The following is a 17856-nucleotide window of genomic DNA, read 5'->3' on the forward strand; positions in this document are numbered from 1 at the left end:
CGAGAGGATAATTTGATCTGCATTGTCTCTCTAGAGTACAGGCTCCTTGAGGTGGGAGGCACATCGCCGTGTGCTGAAGCACGCTGTTTGTAAGTGAAGAAAGCTGAATGCTTGAATAGGTAATAGATCTGAACTAGTATTTAGCCTTGCCCATTAATTTTACTCAGGAAATGCATATTTTAGCGCATTTTCTTGGTTTCAATACCTAGCACTTACATACTGCAAAGTGGTCTATTGAGGGCTGTTTCTGAACCATGATTTAAGGAGAAATCCCAGCGTTTCACGGGGCTCTGCGTGACTTCAGAGAGGCAAGAGAAGCTATTTGTCTCATAGTGTGTCCTTAAGCTGGGGAACCTATGCCTTTGGGATCTGGTGGATCCCAAAATTTTGTGTGTGTTAAATAAAAATCAGCTACATTAATAGAATAAAAAACTGGCAGGGGATGTTAGGCATAAAGCCTCCACTCTTGGCTTAGGAAGCCCCTGAACAGCAAACTTGTAAGCCTGAGTGGACACTGGGAAAATACTTTATGATGGGAAGGAAAACTCCAACTAGCAGTAGGTTGTGTCAGACTGCCCAGTGGGCTCCACAGCTCCTGCTCACTGGCTCCACAACTGCTTCTGCAAAACCAGTTCTCCACCATCCTCAACACTTCCTTTTGCCTCAGGAGGGTCCCCCCAGTTCACAGCTGCTGCATGGGACCACGGACGTGCTGTGACGATAATTTGTGCGGTATGATCGCAGTTCTGCTACCCAGAGCTTCTGTGTGCATAGGCACAAATAAAGGAGAAAAGCTTCACTGTCCTCCCTCACCAGCATTTCTTACACTGGGATCCAGTTTCTGAAATGCCGTCGTCGGGCCTGTGACCACAGCTCTGCCAGAGGCAGGAGAAGGCGTCACTACTGAGTCACAGCAAAGCAAACCTCAATCGTGTTTGTCCCCTCCCAATTCCCGTTCTGAGTATTATCCCGCATTCCGTACACTTGCCAAGACGCTGTATTATCCTGCTGCAATCACAACGTTGTAACACCACAAGGGATAGAATTCTTTTAAAAGTAGTGGAACAAATGCAAATTAAAAGTAACAGTGAAAACCTAAACCCACCAAATAGATGAGATTGCCCCAGAGTCACACCTGGAAAGTAACACAAAATCAGCCAGCCTGTGCATCAACTCCCAGTTCTGATCATTAGCACTGGCACAAACACTTCATTTAGTCATGGAATGACTTTGCCTGACATGTTTGAAACCTACTGTCTTAAACACAAAACCTTTCCTCATAAAGAAGAATATCCAAAGCAAAGTGGATGGGAAAAAGGAAAAAAAAAAAAGAGAGAGAACTGAGCTACAACTCGCTGGGATTTGCTGCAAAAAGGGAGTAATGGGACCAGCGGGGCTGCTAAGCCCTATACTCAGCAGTTCCACCACAGAGGCTTGTTGGATACATGAAATCTTGCAGGATTTCATTTCCCCGTTTTCATCTCCTTCTCAGCAGTGGCTGCTGCTGCACAACATAAGTGTCCATCTCCTTCTCTTCTGTTCTTGGTAGCAATGCCTGTGGTGGGCTGACTGGTTGGAGGCCAGGTGCCCGCCAAGCTGCTCTGCCACTCCCCTCCTCGGCAGAACAGTGAGGGGAGAAAAATAAGATGGGAAAAACCCTTTGGGAGTCAGGATAAAGGCAGTTTAATTAAGCAAAAGGCCACACGTGGAAGCAAAGGGAAAAACAACCCAAAATATTTATTCTCTGCTTCCCATCACCAGGCAAGATGTGGCCACTTCCCAGGAAGCAGGGCTTCAGTACACATACTGGTTGCTCCGGACCACAAATGTCATAAATAACAAATGCCCCTCCTACCTCCTCCTTTCTCTCAGCTTTTTATTGTTGAGCAAACGCCATATGGTATAGAATATCCCTTCGGTCAGCCAGGGTCAGCTGTCCCTGCCGTGTCCGCTCCCAAGATCTTGCCCACCCCCAGCCTGCTGTTAGGCTGGGGAGCAACATTGGAGAGACAGCCTTGGTGCTGTGCCAGCGCTGCTCGGCAGCAGCCAAATCCCCGGTGTGCTACTAACACCGTGCTCGCTACCAACACACAGCACAGCACAGGGAGGGCTGCTATGGGGAAAACTAACTCCACCTCAGCCAGACCCAATACAATACCGTTCTACAGTCCTTCTGATTACTACTCTTTTTATGATCAGCCTTATGGATCTTGGTGTGCTTTAAAATCTTAACTCCAGGAGCTGTGTTAGTATGGGACTCCCATTATTTCAACTGTTCACCTTTGACAAATCTGTTAAATGCAAGCCTGACATCAGACTCAACATCAAAAGGCTAATGAAATTAACTCACTCGATACTTTAATAATTTTATTACTTATATGACATTCCCATCGTATTTGGGGTATCTAATTAATGAGTGAGTTTTGACAGGATCAGCAAAAGTGCTGCCAGCAAGGAACTGGAGTGAGCAGAGATGAGGGGACAGCAAAAGAGGGCATACACAAGCATAAAAAGAAGCCTGACTGCGGACAGAGAGTGATGAGAGGAGAGGAACTTGTATCCGAAAGGACGATACAGCCTGACAGCTGACATAACTAAAACATATGAACTCATTATTTTTGAAAAATACTCCTCTTTTCTAATAATACATCTCAGGAATGACTTCTCCATTATAAGCATTCATTTGTTAAGAAAGAAAAAAGAACATTTAGAAAAATATAAATCTTCTTTAAGGAATGCTTACCTATGTCTAAAATCTTTATTTCTTGTTGGGAGCAAGTAAAAAAGAACAGAAAAACATTATTAGAAAGGCAATCAGAAAGGATGTTAAAAGATGAAAAGAAGGCAACATTACATCTATCATTAGTGGCGAATGTCCATTGTTTGTCCACTCATGTTGACTACGTGCGTTAACTCTTAAAATCCACAGAATAATCACTTTGAGCAGGTTAAATTCTCTTAGTTCAAATTTGTTAAAATATTTTACCAGGGTAAAATTGTCTCACTTCAGTTTCAAACACATTTTCAATGGTATTAAAAGCTTTTGAATCAATGTTCTCTGTCCCTACAACCATTTGCACACTCTTAATTTATACAATATTCTAAGAAGTATATTGCGCAATTCAGATTTCTGGAGTTGTGAGTTACTGTTGCAGTCTGAGATGATAAAAAAACCCCACATACCTTAGCTCCAGAACACTAGTTACATTTCCAGATGGGAATATCCGCCGAACATAGTTGAAATCCCCCACGTAAAGGCTGCCATCTATCCCACAAGCTAAGGCAACCGGAGCCAATAATTTATTACCATCGGCTTGACCATTACAGCTTGGACAGGAGATGCTGCGTCGTCTTCCATTGCCCATAATGCTACTAACAACAGGGGGTTGCTGAGATATAAATTGATTTTCCCCGTTTCCTTTGTAGAGAATTCCTGGCAGACCGTATAAAAAACACAAACCAGAGTTTATAAAAACTTTGAATGTATGCACAGAAAACCATGCCTAACTATTCTAAATATTTGTTTACTTGATTAATATAATGCACTTTTCTCCCTGCAAGTAACAGAACATTACTAAAACATTTATGGTTTTATTTGTCACAGACATACAAAGCATTAAATTATGCTGTCCACAACACCCAACAGAAACACTAAATGTATGAGCATTTAAAACCCAAACAAGTTTTCAGTCATTCTTATTTTCAAATGTTAATAATTTTAATAGCTGTAATTCAGAATAAAACCTATCACGTGGAAGGAAATGCAAGAATGAAATCACGGTCTACTACAGTTTTGAAGTTGCCCAGAAATGACTGAAATTCTAACTCTACAAAAAAAGAGAACAATTCTATTTGCAAATCATATTCCTAAAGTCCTACTACAACTAATTATGAGTATGATGTCAAATGTAATCTAAAGTGGATTACTGCTGCAAATTGTAAATATTAGTTAAAGAGCTACTTCAAAAAGTTGGGAGATATTGCCTCAATTTTACATTATAAAAGACTCTTTACTCAGCTCACAGTAAAAATGTACCTCTGGCAACAAAGTCAGCCTCAATACCATGTCTGCAGTTCTAGGCAGTTATTAAAAATGTCAAAACAACAAAAAAAATGTGGTGCCAGGCCAACCTGCCTCTTAAACTTAATTCTGCTTTCAGGCATGAAAGGAACAATAATTTCATGAAGACAAAGCAATGTGCCAGCAGTATTTTTCTTCCTTATAGCCTCCATAGGAAATCTGAGAAGAAAAATGCATGCTTTATGCTAAATCTTCAGTCTTGGGGAAAAAAGTGTGACTTGACAGTGTGGGAAAATGTTGCCAGGACCCTCGTTATTATCTCTCTCAATGAATCCACTGAGGTGTGCTCTACAGATGGCCAGCTATTATGAGTACACTCGTAAGTCACAATATGTCTTTCCGTGGTATAATCCACGTAAACCACATGTCACTTTGCACTTTGATAGGTGTTTTATTGATTGCATGCCCAGAGATTCAAAGGGAGTCTGGGGCTGAGGGATACATTTCTCTTTTGAGATGCTTCAGAGAAATTTAAGATGTGTTCCTCTTTCTCTCCTCACTCCCAAAATGCACTCTTTATACTGAAGGTATGAGACAGAATACTTTGTTTTCATCTTGAAATGTTGCAGGTGTCTTCTCTACTTTTTAATGTTCAAAAAATTAGGAGATTATAAATGTAAACCCAATATAGATGATAAAATTGGGAAGAATGAAAATGGTTTATTGAAACCTAATAGCAAGTAATCTAAATAAGTAATCTAAATCAAAAGAGGGAGAAGGTATTTGTCATGAATAGTTAAAGCCAGAATGCATTAACGGTATACAAAATCCCCTCTCCTATGATTACATCATTTATGACAATCATGGCACCATAATTTTGCCTGAAATAGCTGAGTTCTATAATTTTCATCAGAGGAATTCTACAAGTCAGCACAGTGCACTATTGCACCTGATTTATTCTGTCATTACCTTGAAAAATTGGTCCTTCACATTTCTCCTCTATTATCACAGACTAAAAGATGTACATTAGACTATTTACTGCAGTAGTTCGGTATGTCCGTACAAACACTGTCTGCACTCTCTTCTGAATACATTTCTCCAGCTCATCCACCTTGTCATTACAACTCTCCACTTCGTTTATTCAATTAGACACACGTCACTTTGAAAAGTCATTACTTGTCAAATATACTCTAGAACATAATTTAAAGCCACCATCAATTTACCCTGTGAACAGAACCAATCTTATATATATTTATAATTATAGCTCTTCACATTTTCAGATGGATTACCTTCCAATAACTTGCACAGGGTTTTTTGACTTTTTAAATGAGGTAGGGTGACACCTTTTCCCTTGATCTGGTTACCTTGTTTTTCTCCCAGTCAGAAGCAGTGCTTTAGGTGGTGATTAGTAGATCACACAAAAGAAGTTCATGTACTAGCAGGAGACCTCCAAAGGACACTAGCTACTGCAGAAGTGACGTTTTTCCCGCTGAATTCTCCTGGACTCTTCCTTTATATAAAAATTCGGTGTGACCGACTCCCACCTTGAGCCACGTGACTCTGCTTATTTCACCTTTCTTACATGCTTCCAGTCAATTTTTCCCAAAGCTCCCCTTGTTCAGTGTTTCCTTACCAGTGCACCCTCTGGGCAGTCGCTGAGTAGCACACTGGAAAAATACACTTTGGTGGTGAGACACCGTTCTTAGAAATGTATCGCTCCTCGTCTTTTCACTGAAAAGACTCGCTCACTGGTGACTGGATTCTATCCTGAAGCAAGGGGCACAAGTGCCCTCCCTGACTCAAGGCAACATCATTTGTCACCTGCTGCATGCTGAGCTGACCACAGCATCCCAGGGAAGTCTGACTTAGGGAAGGACTTCAACACAAGGAGAGTGCTAACAGCGCCCACAAGCAGCTGTGCTGGGGCTGGGGATATCTTGAAGTGAAGAGGAACAGCTCCTGTACAAATGAGGGATTTAATATTGGGAGGGAAGAGCTCTTGGTTTGGCAGGAATGTCTCTTACTGCTCTTTAACAGTCACTCATTATGAAAACTGGAAGTTTTCATTAACTCTGTGAACACAGAGTTAATCCCAATAACAATGCTTTAGAAATATCATCACCTTAGTATCGCTCGGTTTTTAAAAATAATTTCAATGTGTTTGGTTTGGTTTTGGTTTGTTTTTTTAAACACATCTAACACAAGCTGAAACTGTTTGATGAAATTATTAATGCATCTGTATTTATAGGATGAGGAAACATGACACAGTCTGTAAAGCTGCAAGCGTTTACCCTATGCAAGACATTCCATAATTCCCTTTTTTAAAATAACAAAGCAAACATTTGAAAAGCTGGAATGAGACACCTAAAGTGCAGGGCACTTGAGTATTATATTTAGCAAGAAGAAAAACTTCTTACCATTCTGAACATCCAAGACATGATGCTTATCCAGTGTCCAGCCACCCATGTTGGAGGCATCCAGTTCATAACCCTGCAACACGGCAGTCCGCTTTTCCCAGAGAGTTAGATCCAAGCAAGACTCGTATTCATAACCTACGGACACTGAAATAACAGTATTTTTCCTCATTAAATACAGGATCTCGTTTAGAAGAAGAGTGTAAACAATGTCATTTCCTTCCACTATGCACGTTCTTCCGCTCTCCCAGGCTACCTGAAAAACCCTATGGCTTCCTCAGAGGACTTGAAAATGATAAACAGGATTCCAAAAGCCTTTAAAAATCAACATTGAGTTATTAAAATAACTTGAGTTGTTAAAAAGAAGTGGATTAGGAAAGGTACAGAGGAAAGCCATTTTATTAAGCACATCAGAATGCTACTGTGCTGTAAAGTACAAGGACGGTGTAGCCTAAATACCTTACTATATTATTAGGTTGAGGGCTACTTCATGGGGAAGAGATGGAAGTGAAAAATTGCTATGGTCTCTTTTTCCTTTTGAAGACATTTTTTTCTTAAAATTCAACCTTAAGATTAGTATTTTCTAATATATTTTAATATCCATTGTTATTTTTCATCTTACTCTGATAAGCATTTTCTACTTAATGGATACAGGTATTTGAGATGCACTTTCCTATTTTCCAGACAACAGTAAAAATGGAAAAAAGCCTTCCGTAACATACATACCAACAGCTTCAGATAATCCATAGACTCTCTGGTTATATGCATCAGTTTTATCCCATATGAAAGTGTAAGCCAGATTTGGGGATGCAGGGAACCATTTTTGGAAAAGTCTTCCCACCACTGCCACCATAAGATGAACTTTCATTAAATTAAAGGGTATAACAGACTGGGTCATAGTAATCTTCAGCACAGATTTATATCCTGCAGCCCTGGAGCTTAAGTATGATAACTTCAAATCGGTTCCTGGGATTGTTGTTTCTTCATGAAGTACCTATGCATTGGTAAGGAAAAAAATACAGTATTTGAATGATTTTGAAATTAAACAGAACAATGCAGCTATCCTAAAAGGAGGCCTGACAGAATGCTCCATGGCAACCCCTTTAGGAAGAATCATCTAAATCCAGCCTTCATTTAATAATGCAAAAAATACATACGTAAATAACAACATTTCACCTTTTTTTTCCTGAAAAGCAAAGTCTAAATTCTTTGTTACACTGAAGCTGCTTAGTTGATACTTTCTGCTGAAGGATTTTAAAAGATTTTTCCTTTATTTTTATGGGGGGAAAGGAAGCACACAAGAGAGGGAAAACATTTCCAACTGCTTTTGCCAAGAGTCAAAAAAGCATCTTTCCCCTACATGAAATTAGCCCCTTCTTACGCTGCCCCCCATGGCCCAGCTATGGATACATAATAAAGGCTGTAGAGCCCCTCAGCACCACAAAGCTTCAGATTTGGGTTGTGATGTCTAATTGCTCCAGTAGGAGCAGGAAGCACTTTTAGGTGGTTTATTATTTGCATTACCTGTGGATTGTAAATACTCTGAACTAGAGCATTCTTCCATTTATTTTGAAGACAGATAAGTAGGATGCCTCAGGGAAAGCTTTTCCATATTTCCTGATCAATATTCACTACTCAGACATCAGCTCACCACTTTCTCATTTCAGAGAGGTGCAATGATTCAATTTTATTTTTAAAAGGTTCCTCCCCTCCTTTACCTAGTCTTTTCCTCTGAGCTGAGGAGCTTTTGTGGGTGATGGATGGATGTGAAAGGTTTCTGCGTAATGTGGATGAAGACAGCCTATACCGTCCTATACCTCAGTCGGGACATAAACACTGACAGCCAATGCTTCAGGTGAACAGCTTCCAAGTAAGTATCCCACTTACTGGGGGGGAAAGGTAATTTTTCTCTGGTGGGAAAAGAGGGCAAAGAATACTGAGGCACAAGCACAGACCTTTGGTGGTGTCAAAGGAGCTCCCTTGGGGAAGATTTGAAAAGCTTTATTTTTTATTTTCTGTCTCCTAGTCCTAATGTCTGAAGACCAAACACTAATTAATGTTACTGGAAAGCAGGCTTTGGGGAGAGCACTGTCACAAGGAGCAAGCTTGAGACTTCAGTGGGATCAAAAGGTAACTACTAAACAAGTGCCAAGTTAGCTCTCCATGCTAGAGGAATCCTTGGACACTGCTTTTAAACAACTGACTGTGTTGAATAGGGTGAAATTATATGGTTTATGTTCTTGAGGAAGGCAACAGGTGCTACACCATCCTCTATGTTAGCACTTTTGCTGGGATGTGAAGTTTCATAGTTTTAATTATACCTGTCTCCTTCCTAATAACAAAGAATTGAAAATAATATTTTGCCTCATTGTCTGGCATGAATGGTTATTTACATCTGATATACCTAGACATGAAACTCTTCTCCAGTAAGCCAATAATAGAGCTGTAGAAAATAAAGGAGGGATTGGAAGATACTAGGTGATTGGCATTCAGATCTATACATTCAGAATTCTCAACCTCCAAATGTTTCCTTTTTCCCCACCAAGAACCTGCCATCACTGAGAAGTGACAAGCAGTACCTTCCCTTGGAAGGAGGTGAATGGAATCATATTAGTCTGTAAATCTAGTCTGCTCTCCCTCAGTCAGGAGGCACAGTGTCTAAGCCAGAGAACAAGCAAATCTTTTCTGCACAAACAAAACCCTCTCTCTCTAGAGAGATAAGTGATTGTGAACATACTCCTTTTCTAAGACTTTGAAGGAAAAACACAAACCACCTAGGAACAAAAGACAAATTCCTCCTCAACACACCAGCAGGACTCTCATACACTGCACATTAGAACTAGTCTAACAGATGGAGGTCTCTGTAAGCAAGAGGAGAAAAAGAAGTAATACGCTTGTAATAGGACACAATTTAATGGACTTCACTGGTCTCCTGTTAAGACCATTGCTTCTTTTACAACTGCAACTGTGGTAGAGCAGTGTTAAACACTTAGGTGGTCTTCCAATACTCTTGGCTGAGATAACAGGTAATAAAGAGGACACCTTGAAGTTTCAATTTCCAAGAAATTCCACTGTGCATTTGGATTACTATCAAATTAGAAACTAGGACACTCATGCAGTTCTCAGTGAGGTTTAAAACCAAACCAGAACCCCTATTATTAGTTTCTGCAGAAGCCCCAAATATCTGTTGGAATCTGATTTATAATTTCCTTCTTTCCATAAAATATCCCCTGTAGCAACTTATTTTCTTGAGAACTTTAGAAATGTAGAGGGAAGGTTATGCATCTCAATCTCTCCCAGAATCAAGCGTTACAAGGAGAATTAAACAGTTTAATGTTCATCTGAAAAGGTAAATCATCAGGCACAGCAGAGAGCGTCCTATGGGAGCCATGACAACACATCAATTGCAAAGCAATCAGGAAAGTCACCAGGTATAAAAGTCACATCAGGAATCACCAACACAACCACGCTGTCTGTGCTTTACCTTTTCCAGATAGAGTATCAAACTACCTTCAGAAAGGCTGATACCCTAAGGGGGCTGAGTTATAGCCCAACCACCAAATTCTAACAGTTGACATTTTATTTATGGATGATCAAGCTTCTCAGAAGGACAGCTATGAAATATTTAACCTACAGGACTGAGATAAGGGTCACCTCAATTTTCACAAAGACAGAGTTTGTCGTCCTGAAGAGTTCAAGCCAGCAACTGAGTCACATAAATTGTAGAGGGCTTCTCATCCCTTGCGGCTAGCAGGACCAAAGCTGTCCAGGCTTGGGGTTGCTTTCCTGCTCCAAAATATTTAGTATGATTCAGCTGACATGCTCTGATGGCATTAGCAACCCTGAATGAGGAATTTAATACAATTATGAGGAAAAATGCCTGCTGCATTACCGTGATTTTTGGTTTGGTTTTGGGTTCCCACCCCCCCAATAAGCAACCTTAGCAGAGGTTTTGAGAATGAATTTCACAAACAAGTGCAAACTGCAGTCTTAATGTCAGAAAAATCTTCTTTTCTGAGAAGTAGCAGCTGAGCTGCTGCATTAAAATGCAACGTCATCTTGTTTTGAGAGGGGTAAAGGTGTCATTCATAGCTACAAGTAGATATTGACAACTACTCCTATTACACAAAAGTTGTGATGAAGATGTACAAAAATTATACATCCTTTAAGTAGGAGCTGAAACTGCTCATTTAAGATGAAAAAATACTGTCCTTTTAAAAAAAGACTTCCCCTGAATTGAGGCTTTTGAATCAACTTATAAAGAAGTAAGCTTGTTTTAACAGTATAAAACAAGGAAAAAGGAAAAGGGGGAAAAATACTTGTTTTTTCTAGACTTAAAATATTGCTACCACAGAGAAGAGGGATAGGAAAAAGCCATACATGTGCATTAAAAAAACGTGTCCACAAAGAATAAAGGAAGAGGTGTATATGAAGTTTCAAACAGAAAGCAAAAAAGAATAAAACCAGGAAAAAATGTGCTGGAAAACAAGGATGCATAAATGGACATATTTACCTCTAAAAGTGTCATCTCCCTCTCTCTTTTTTTTTTTTTTTTTTTTTTTTCACAGTACAAAGAAAGTCCTGGAGATTTTAGCAAAGTGAAACTAGGATGCAGCATCCATGTAACACTGGAATACCTAGACATCCCATTATACTGCCTGCTTACATGATAAAATAGATTAATTTCTTTATTAAGTCTCTGAGGCCTGTATTTTACCATGAAATCTTCTAGGCAAATAAATGTTGCCAGCTGCCACTGTACAGTATTGTCAGTGGTGAGAGAGGGAGTCAGGGGAGATGAAAAAAAAGTGGGCAACCTTGAGCATGTAATTTGAAGGCAAAGTTTACAGTCTTCGTTCTCCCACACTTGGGGTGACAGAAACAAGCTGTTTGGGGCCTGCAGAAGGCATCTTGCAAGCATACATAACAGTGGGCAACAGAGGTTTAGGAGAAGGAAAGCCTCAAAACCTCAGTATCAGAATTGCTCCTTGTGACTCACGTGTGGGTTTCTGCCAGACCACACTGCAGTATGTGCCAGACAGACACATTTTATTAGGAAAAAGAGCAAGAATATTACCTATCACGTAAGCAACTACAGCTTAACCTGTTCCCCCTCATCTGCATGCAGTTTACTGCCTTGTTTCACACTGATTAATCTCAGCTAGTTAAGTCTAGGCAGTGCTAACTTGCAATTAAAAGTAGATAAAGTCATGCCTAAGTAGTCCAAATTCAGTTAACATGTTATTTATTATCATCCTCCTCGAGTAATGACTTTTTGGGTGTGTGATCACACCTTTACCCACTGCATTTATTCTTTCCCCTTGCTCATCTTTTTTTTTCCCCAGTTTTCTTTTGTGCAGCTTCTTTGGGAAAGACTTCAATTCCCCCTCTGATCAATTTGGGATTCATAAGCCAGTAAGTACACTCTTCTGAAAACATTATCTCCAAGGGATGATGATTACAGCAGCACATCATTTTCTCCTGTAACACGTGACAGTGAGTGCTATCACACCACATGAACAGGGTGACTAATACTGACTGAAAGAACACAGGGAACGGTTTCTTTCTCCGTGCCTTCATCCCGTCTCCCACACATCAAACTGGCATTCCCCCTTCTTTATGAAAAGTTCCTCCACAGCTGAACAGACGGTTCTGAATGAAATCTGGTTCTACCCATCTTTCATCAGAACAGTCAGTGTTTTGGGAGACAGACTGTTGAGCATTAGGCATTTCTGAGGGGAACCTGACCCTAAATGGGGTATGTCCCAAGCATGCCTGTGCAGCTCCTACTTGCTGAAGCATGGGATTACATGTGTGATGAGTGAAGAATATAGAAGAAAATACTCCTTCATTTTTTTTTAAACACTGTAATGGAACCAGATTTTTGCATATATAATAATGGTTGTTCTATTTTTACCTTGTCATAAATGACCCAACACCAACTGCCTAGGATCTGCTCAGCGTAAGATCTTTCCTTCCAGCTGGTTTTCTAGAGCAAATCAACTTGACCCAACAGTCTCTCCTGTCAGATCTTACAACTTCTGAATCTGGTAGCCAATTTCAACCACATACGAAATAACCGTGGAAATCTCTAAAGAGAGTTCTATTTCTTTAGGGTTTCTATAAAAAAGGGTTCAGGTAGGGAAGAAGCAGCCAGCTTGGTACTCCCATGAGAGAAAGGCTGAAAGCAGCCCATGGGGGAAGGACTTGATGTAGCAGATACCTGGAATTATAGCAATGGGTGAGCATTAGTAGGAATCCAGACTTCATTAGTGCCACTGCTCATGAAATGACTTGTTTACCTAGATATTACAAGTATTATTTGAAAATATGTATTTCCTGACATTTTTCTATTATTGCTTTTTTCTTGATTTATAGCCTGTCTATCTAAGCCACTTTCTATCACTTCAGGAACCGAATCTATCATCTATTGCCAAAACAAGTACAGCAGAGCTGGTTTTCAGTGGACTGTTTTTTGCAAATACATTTGTTTAATTGACTTGCAACTATCAAAGGCACAGACGTGATAGTGAGGATAAAAGCAACAATATTCTAGCAGTCTAGATTTGTATGAACAGTTCATTGTAATTTCCTTACCTCTTTACTTTAAACCTGCTCCTACCATGAACTGCTTAATGATTTTGCTCTTTTCTTAAGAGCTCTGCATGAAAACATTTGAATACGTTTTCTGTGTTTCCCTTGAAGCAACAAGGACATTTCTTACTGAATGGGAAAAAGAATGTCCTATGTAATTATGATATTGTGAAGGTATTGGAGAGAAAGAGAGAGAGAAAAAGGAGAGGAAGAGAAAGGAAGAGACAGTGTTGTTTCACGAGGAAAACTTTTATCAGATATCAATAATGAGATAAATACTAATTCTTGAAATGCAACCTGCTTTAACAGTTGATGAAGACTGTAATAGTAATCAGATATTTGAGATGGAGGAACTCAATACATTTATGTTAGAGAAAAAACATTCCAGACATGGCTTTTCTGTTTAAAGTAAAGTTTTGATATTAAGTCTTACTTTTGGTGGTAGAAGTTCTGAAGAAGTCAGTTTGCACATGTGCTCACTGGCTTGGTAAGCTTGTCCTCAGGGTTAAAGAGAATGCTTCTAACTTATCAAACTCTAAGCATCATGCTATTTTTTGGGACTAAACATAAATTGAGCTGTAAACATGACACCAAGCTGTAGGGTGAGGTTGACACACAGGAGGGAAGGGATGCCATCTAGAGGCACCTTGGCAGGCTGGAGAGATGAGCCCATGCGAACTGCATGAAGTTCAACAAGGCCAAGTGCAAGACCCTGCATGTGGGTTGGTGCAATCCCAAGCACAACTACTAGCTGGACAGAGAATGGATTGAGAGCAGCCCTGAGGAGAAGGACTTGGGGGTGCTGATCAATGACAAGCTCAACATAAGCCAACAATATGCATTAGCAGCTCAGAAGGCCAATTGTGTCCTGGCCTGCATCGAGAACAGGGTGGGCAGCATGTTGAGGGTGGTGATTCTGCCCCTCTGCTCTGCTCTTGTGAGACCCCACCTGGAGTACTGCATCCAGCTCTGGGGTCCTCAGTACAGGAAAGACAGAGCTGTTGGAGTGAGTCCAGAGGAGGGGCCATGAAGATGATCAGGGGGCTGGAGCACCTCTCCTATGAAGACAGGCTGTGAGAGTTGGGCTTGTTCAGCTTGGAGAAGGCTCAGGGGAGACCTAATTACGACTTACTGATACTTAAAGGGGTCCTACAGGAAAGCGGGAGAGGGACTGTTCACTAGGGAGTGTAGTGATAGGACAAGGGGGAATGGCCTCAAGATGAAAGAGGTTTAGATTAGATGTTAGGAAGAAAGGGTTAGGGTGGTGAGGTGCTGGAAGAAGTTGTCCAGACTGGTTGTGGAAGCCCCATCCCTGGAAGCATTCAAGGCCATGTTTTCATTATGGTTTCTTACTACCAGCCTGTGATATAATGCTATTTATTTGAAGCACACTTTACCTGTGTCTCTGGGATGATAGGACTGTCTTCAGGAGAAATTCTAAAGAAGGTGGATAAAGGCGATGACACAATAATGGGGTTTGGCCTTACAAATCCGCTTAGATCACAACTAGGAATGTCATTCTCTTCCTTCTTCATGACCAGGGTATCCATGACATAAAAGACATTCCAGGGAATCCACACTGTGTGATACTGTGTCAGGAATGGCGATCGCTCAAACACCAGTGTCAGAGAGGCACCACCATTTGCTACTAAGTCAAACCTAGGAAAAAAGTCAACAAGAGGGATAGCTAGTCAGCAAATTCCTAAAGCCACTCACAGCCTCCATTTCATGGATTGTTCTTCATTCCATTGCACACCTCTGAAGGCAGAATGGCTCTACGGGAAGCAGTGGAGAAATCAATTAAATTATATTACATAAAACTGCACCAAGAGAATGGAGAGTTTGGGATGCTGCGTTTAAATTGAGCAAGCCCTTCTACTTGTAAAGTATATAATCAGCATGTTTTACGTTTGAAGTATGTACAAAGTACAGCATTGGTCAATCACTTTCTTAATGTCTTTTGTTTCCATTATTTTGTTATTATCTTATCTTTACATGCAGCCCTTTAGTAACACCTTGGCTGTCTTTATGACTTAGAAGTGCTTCGAAGGGAACTTACATTCCATCTTGGCGAGTGATTGTATACCCGTAGTCTGGATAGTGTAGAAAGGAGACGTTGACTCCAATGAGTGGAGTTCCATCAGCAGTTAATACTTGGCCCCTTATGACGGATGAAAGACTGTGAAAAAGATGCAGGATCCAATTAGAAATTTGCTTTTTCTTTGCTTTCTTTTGAATGGATAGAAGCTAGCACAGTGAGCATGCAGACACATTTCCACATGGTATCAACTACCATTAAAAAAACATTCCTGAGACTTTGACCCCTTTTACAGGTTCACATCATTTACACAGTATAAACAAATACCTCAAAATCTAAAGATAACAACTTTGTTTCAATACTGTTGGTTTTACTTTGGTTCATTTTGTTTGTACTGCGTTATTAAGGCTGGAAATTCATGAAGAATTTTAAGAACTTACAAACTCTACATGTTCCACTATAAGTCATACCTCTGGCAGATTCTTAAAGACCAATATACTTTTCAATTAGTATCAAAGCAACCTGTAAAACTGCAGGGACTACGATTTACAAAATTTAAAAGGAACATTTGTGCAACAACTTTTAATCAATTGCTGTGCCCAAACACATTAATGCTGTTAAATCACTGCAAACGCAGCCGTTCTAGTGTAAATCTTCTTCTTTCACTCAGTGAGATCCCAGACACCTGCTTCCTGTTACTGGTTTATTTTCAGGTCATTACTGCTTCGTAGAGCACCAGTCAAATAGTTTATGCAATTACAGTCATGCACTTAACAGTTCTATTACATTAATTCATAATTTATATTATTTAGTGAGATCAGCTTAAAAAGGTGCAGCTTTGCTTTTCCTTCTGAAGTGTTTTCATTGCTTTGATGTATTTCCAACTGTGCTAGCCCAAATCAACTGGTTAAATAAAGATTTATTTAATCATTAATGAAGAGCACTGTTAGGATACAGGTACTAAGCATGGCAAGTACTTTCTGTAACCTACTGGCAGTGGCAGTTTGAATTTTGCAGGAGATGACACAAAATAAGCCAGTTGACATATTAAGAGAAAGGCTCTCTGCTGCAAGTCCATATGCCGTGGAATTCGCAGTCACGGCGCATCTTCTCCTAAACGTGATTCTCAGGCGCTCTTCCGTTTCATATTCGTGAGTAAACGATGAGTCACGCTCACCTCTTATTAAAAGGGCTTTCCCCAGGTATGACATGAGTGCTGTCTGCTCCGATGAGAAAACTGATCCGGTCATAAAATGCTTTGGCAGCTTGCTGAGATGGCGACTGTTGGCTTTGGCTGATAATATCTTGGGGATCAGGTAGTCCACGACAATAAGGCTGGTTTTGGCAAGAACTCTGCAGACAGCAGTCAGGATCCATACAGTCAACTAGCCCATCTGTTGACAGAAAGTCACACAAGTGAGCAAACTCTTTCTCTTGCCCCTTTACATGTGAATGAGCCAGCCAGCAGAGATTAAAAAAATTATGTAGTATGAAAGAATACTAATCGCTAAGATTTTAATGAATTCACTTCCAATTAAAGAAAGCAAGCTTGTTTCCACTGAGTTCCTAAACTCCCATGGAAATCCACGCAAAGCTGGATACGCTCAGCATCGTGTATAAATTAAACCCATTTATTTGATACTTTCCTAAAAACATGTTGAACAAACCAGAAAATGAAGGCACTCAGGCTCCACATACACTGTTAACTTATAAATATTAAACATTTTAGGTGGGTCTAAGCAGCTTTTATATGAGGTTATTTGGCTTGCTAGAGAAAAGAAACAAGTAACTCCCACTCTGCTGTTTTTCTCAGCATATCTATGCTACAAGTAGCTTTAAATATTTCACAACATTTATCAAGGTGGATTCCTTTATACCTTAGCAGAAAGATTTTGTTGCTAGTGGCAAAGGCAATTTCCACCACTATTTTGCATAAAAATGTATGAGGGAACAAAATCTGTATTTAACATTTAAATTTTATTCTGAATAAACTGATGAGGAATGCTGGCCAGTATAAACAAGATTTAAACACATGGGTGCTTTTATGCTTATGTGCTGAAATATTCACATATAACGAGCATTAGATCTGTCACATTGCTGGAAATCTAATTTGGTGAAAGATTAAAATCAAGATCAAATTGATAACTACTAATTTGCTGTAAGTAAAGTCATAAGGAAAATGAGCCTGGAAATGTCAGCTACAGAAAATTTTGAGATGAATGTAATATGGTATCACATAGCTGATAATTGTTTCCCCAAAAGAACAGCAAGACTGAAATAGCTCAAACATTTTATTATTCCATTTAGATTACAGAGGGAGCTTGCTTGCTACACTAACCTGAAAAATATACCAATGCAGCACTTGGAGGAAGCCCATGACTGCTGTTCTCACAAAATAATCCAGCTTTAGAGTAAAACTTCTTTCTGAAGGGAAAAATATCACCCGTTTTTGTTCAATCATATGTTGAAAGAGTGTAAGTAAACAGAGACCTTCTAAAGGTATTCCTCTAAGGATTGCTGTGTGATGCAGATCAGTTAGAGGATTGGCAAAATAGTGAAGGACTGGGATTTCTATTCTTTTGCACATCTAAAATTCTTATTTAACTCAGCTGACATTGAAGTCAGTTCAGGGAAAATAAAAGGGATGAAAAAGTCATCATTAAGTATATCAAAGTTTAAACTTTTTTTAAGAGAAAAGAAAGAACATAGACTTTTTCCTGGGATGAGGATATGCCAGAGTGTCATATCCAGACCTTGGCAGGCTGGAGAAACGGGCTGATAAGAACCTC

At 39.9% G+C, this 17856-nt stretch overlaps 1 protein-coding gene across 8 annotated transcripts in view; it reads right to left on the reverse strand.

Moving 5' to 3' along the window:
- The window catches only part of TENM3 (teneurin transmembrane protein 3), a gene marked incomplete at its 5' end in the record, with an annotated part of 318571 nt that overhangs the window by 38705 nt on the left and 262010 nt on the right, over window positions 1-17856 (reverse strand). For 5 of the 8 annotated variants that reach the window (XM_084263690.1, XM_084263688.1, XM_084263687.1 and 2 more), the window contains 7 exons: window positions 2744-2764; window positions 3184-3433; window positions 6439-6582; window positions 7162-7429; window positions 14427-14688; window positions 15089-15208; window positions 16245-16461. In XM_084263690.1, coding sequence (XP_084119816.1) covers window positions 2744-2764; window positions 3184-3433; window positions 6439-6582; window positions 7162-7429; window positions 14427-14688; window positions 15089-15208; window positions 16245-16461 — 1282 coding nt within the window. Of the gene's footprint in view, window positions 1-2743; window positions 2765-3179; window positions 3434-6438; window positions 6583-7161; window positions 7430-14426; window positions 14689-15088; window positions 15209-16244; window positions 16462-17856 lie in introns of all 8 variants that reach the window. The other 3 variants (XM_084263689.1, XM_084263686.1, XM_084263685.1) reach the window with 2 other exon arrangements.

Source organism: Gallinula chloropus, assembly GCF_964237585.1.
Source record: "Gallinula chloropus genome assembly, chromosome: 4".
NCBI lineage: Eukaryota > Metazoa > Chordata > Aves > Gruiformes > Rallidae > Gallinula > Gallinula chloropus.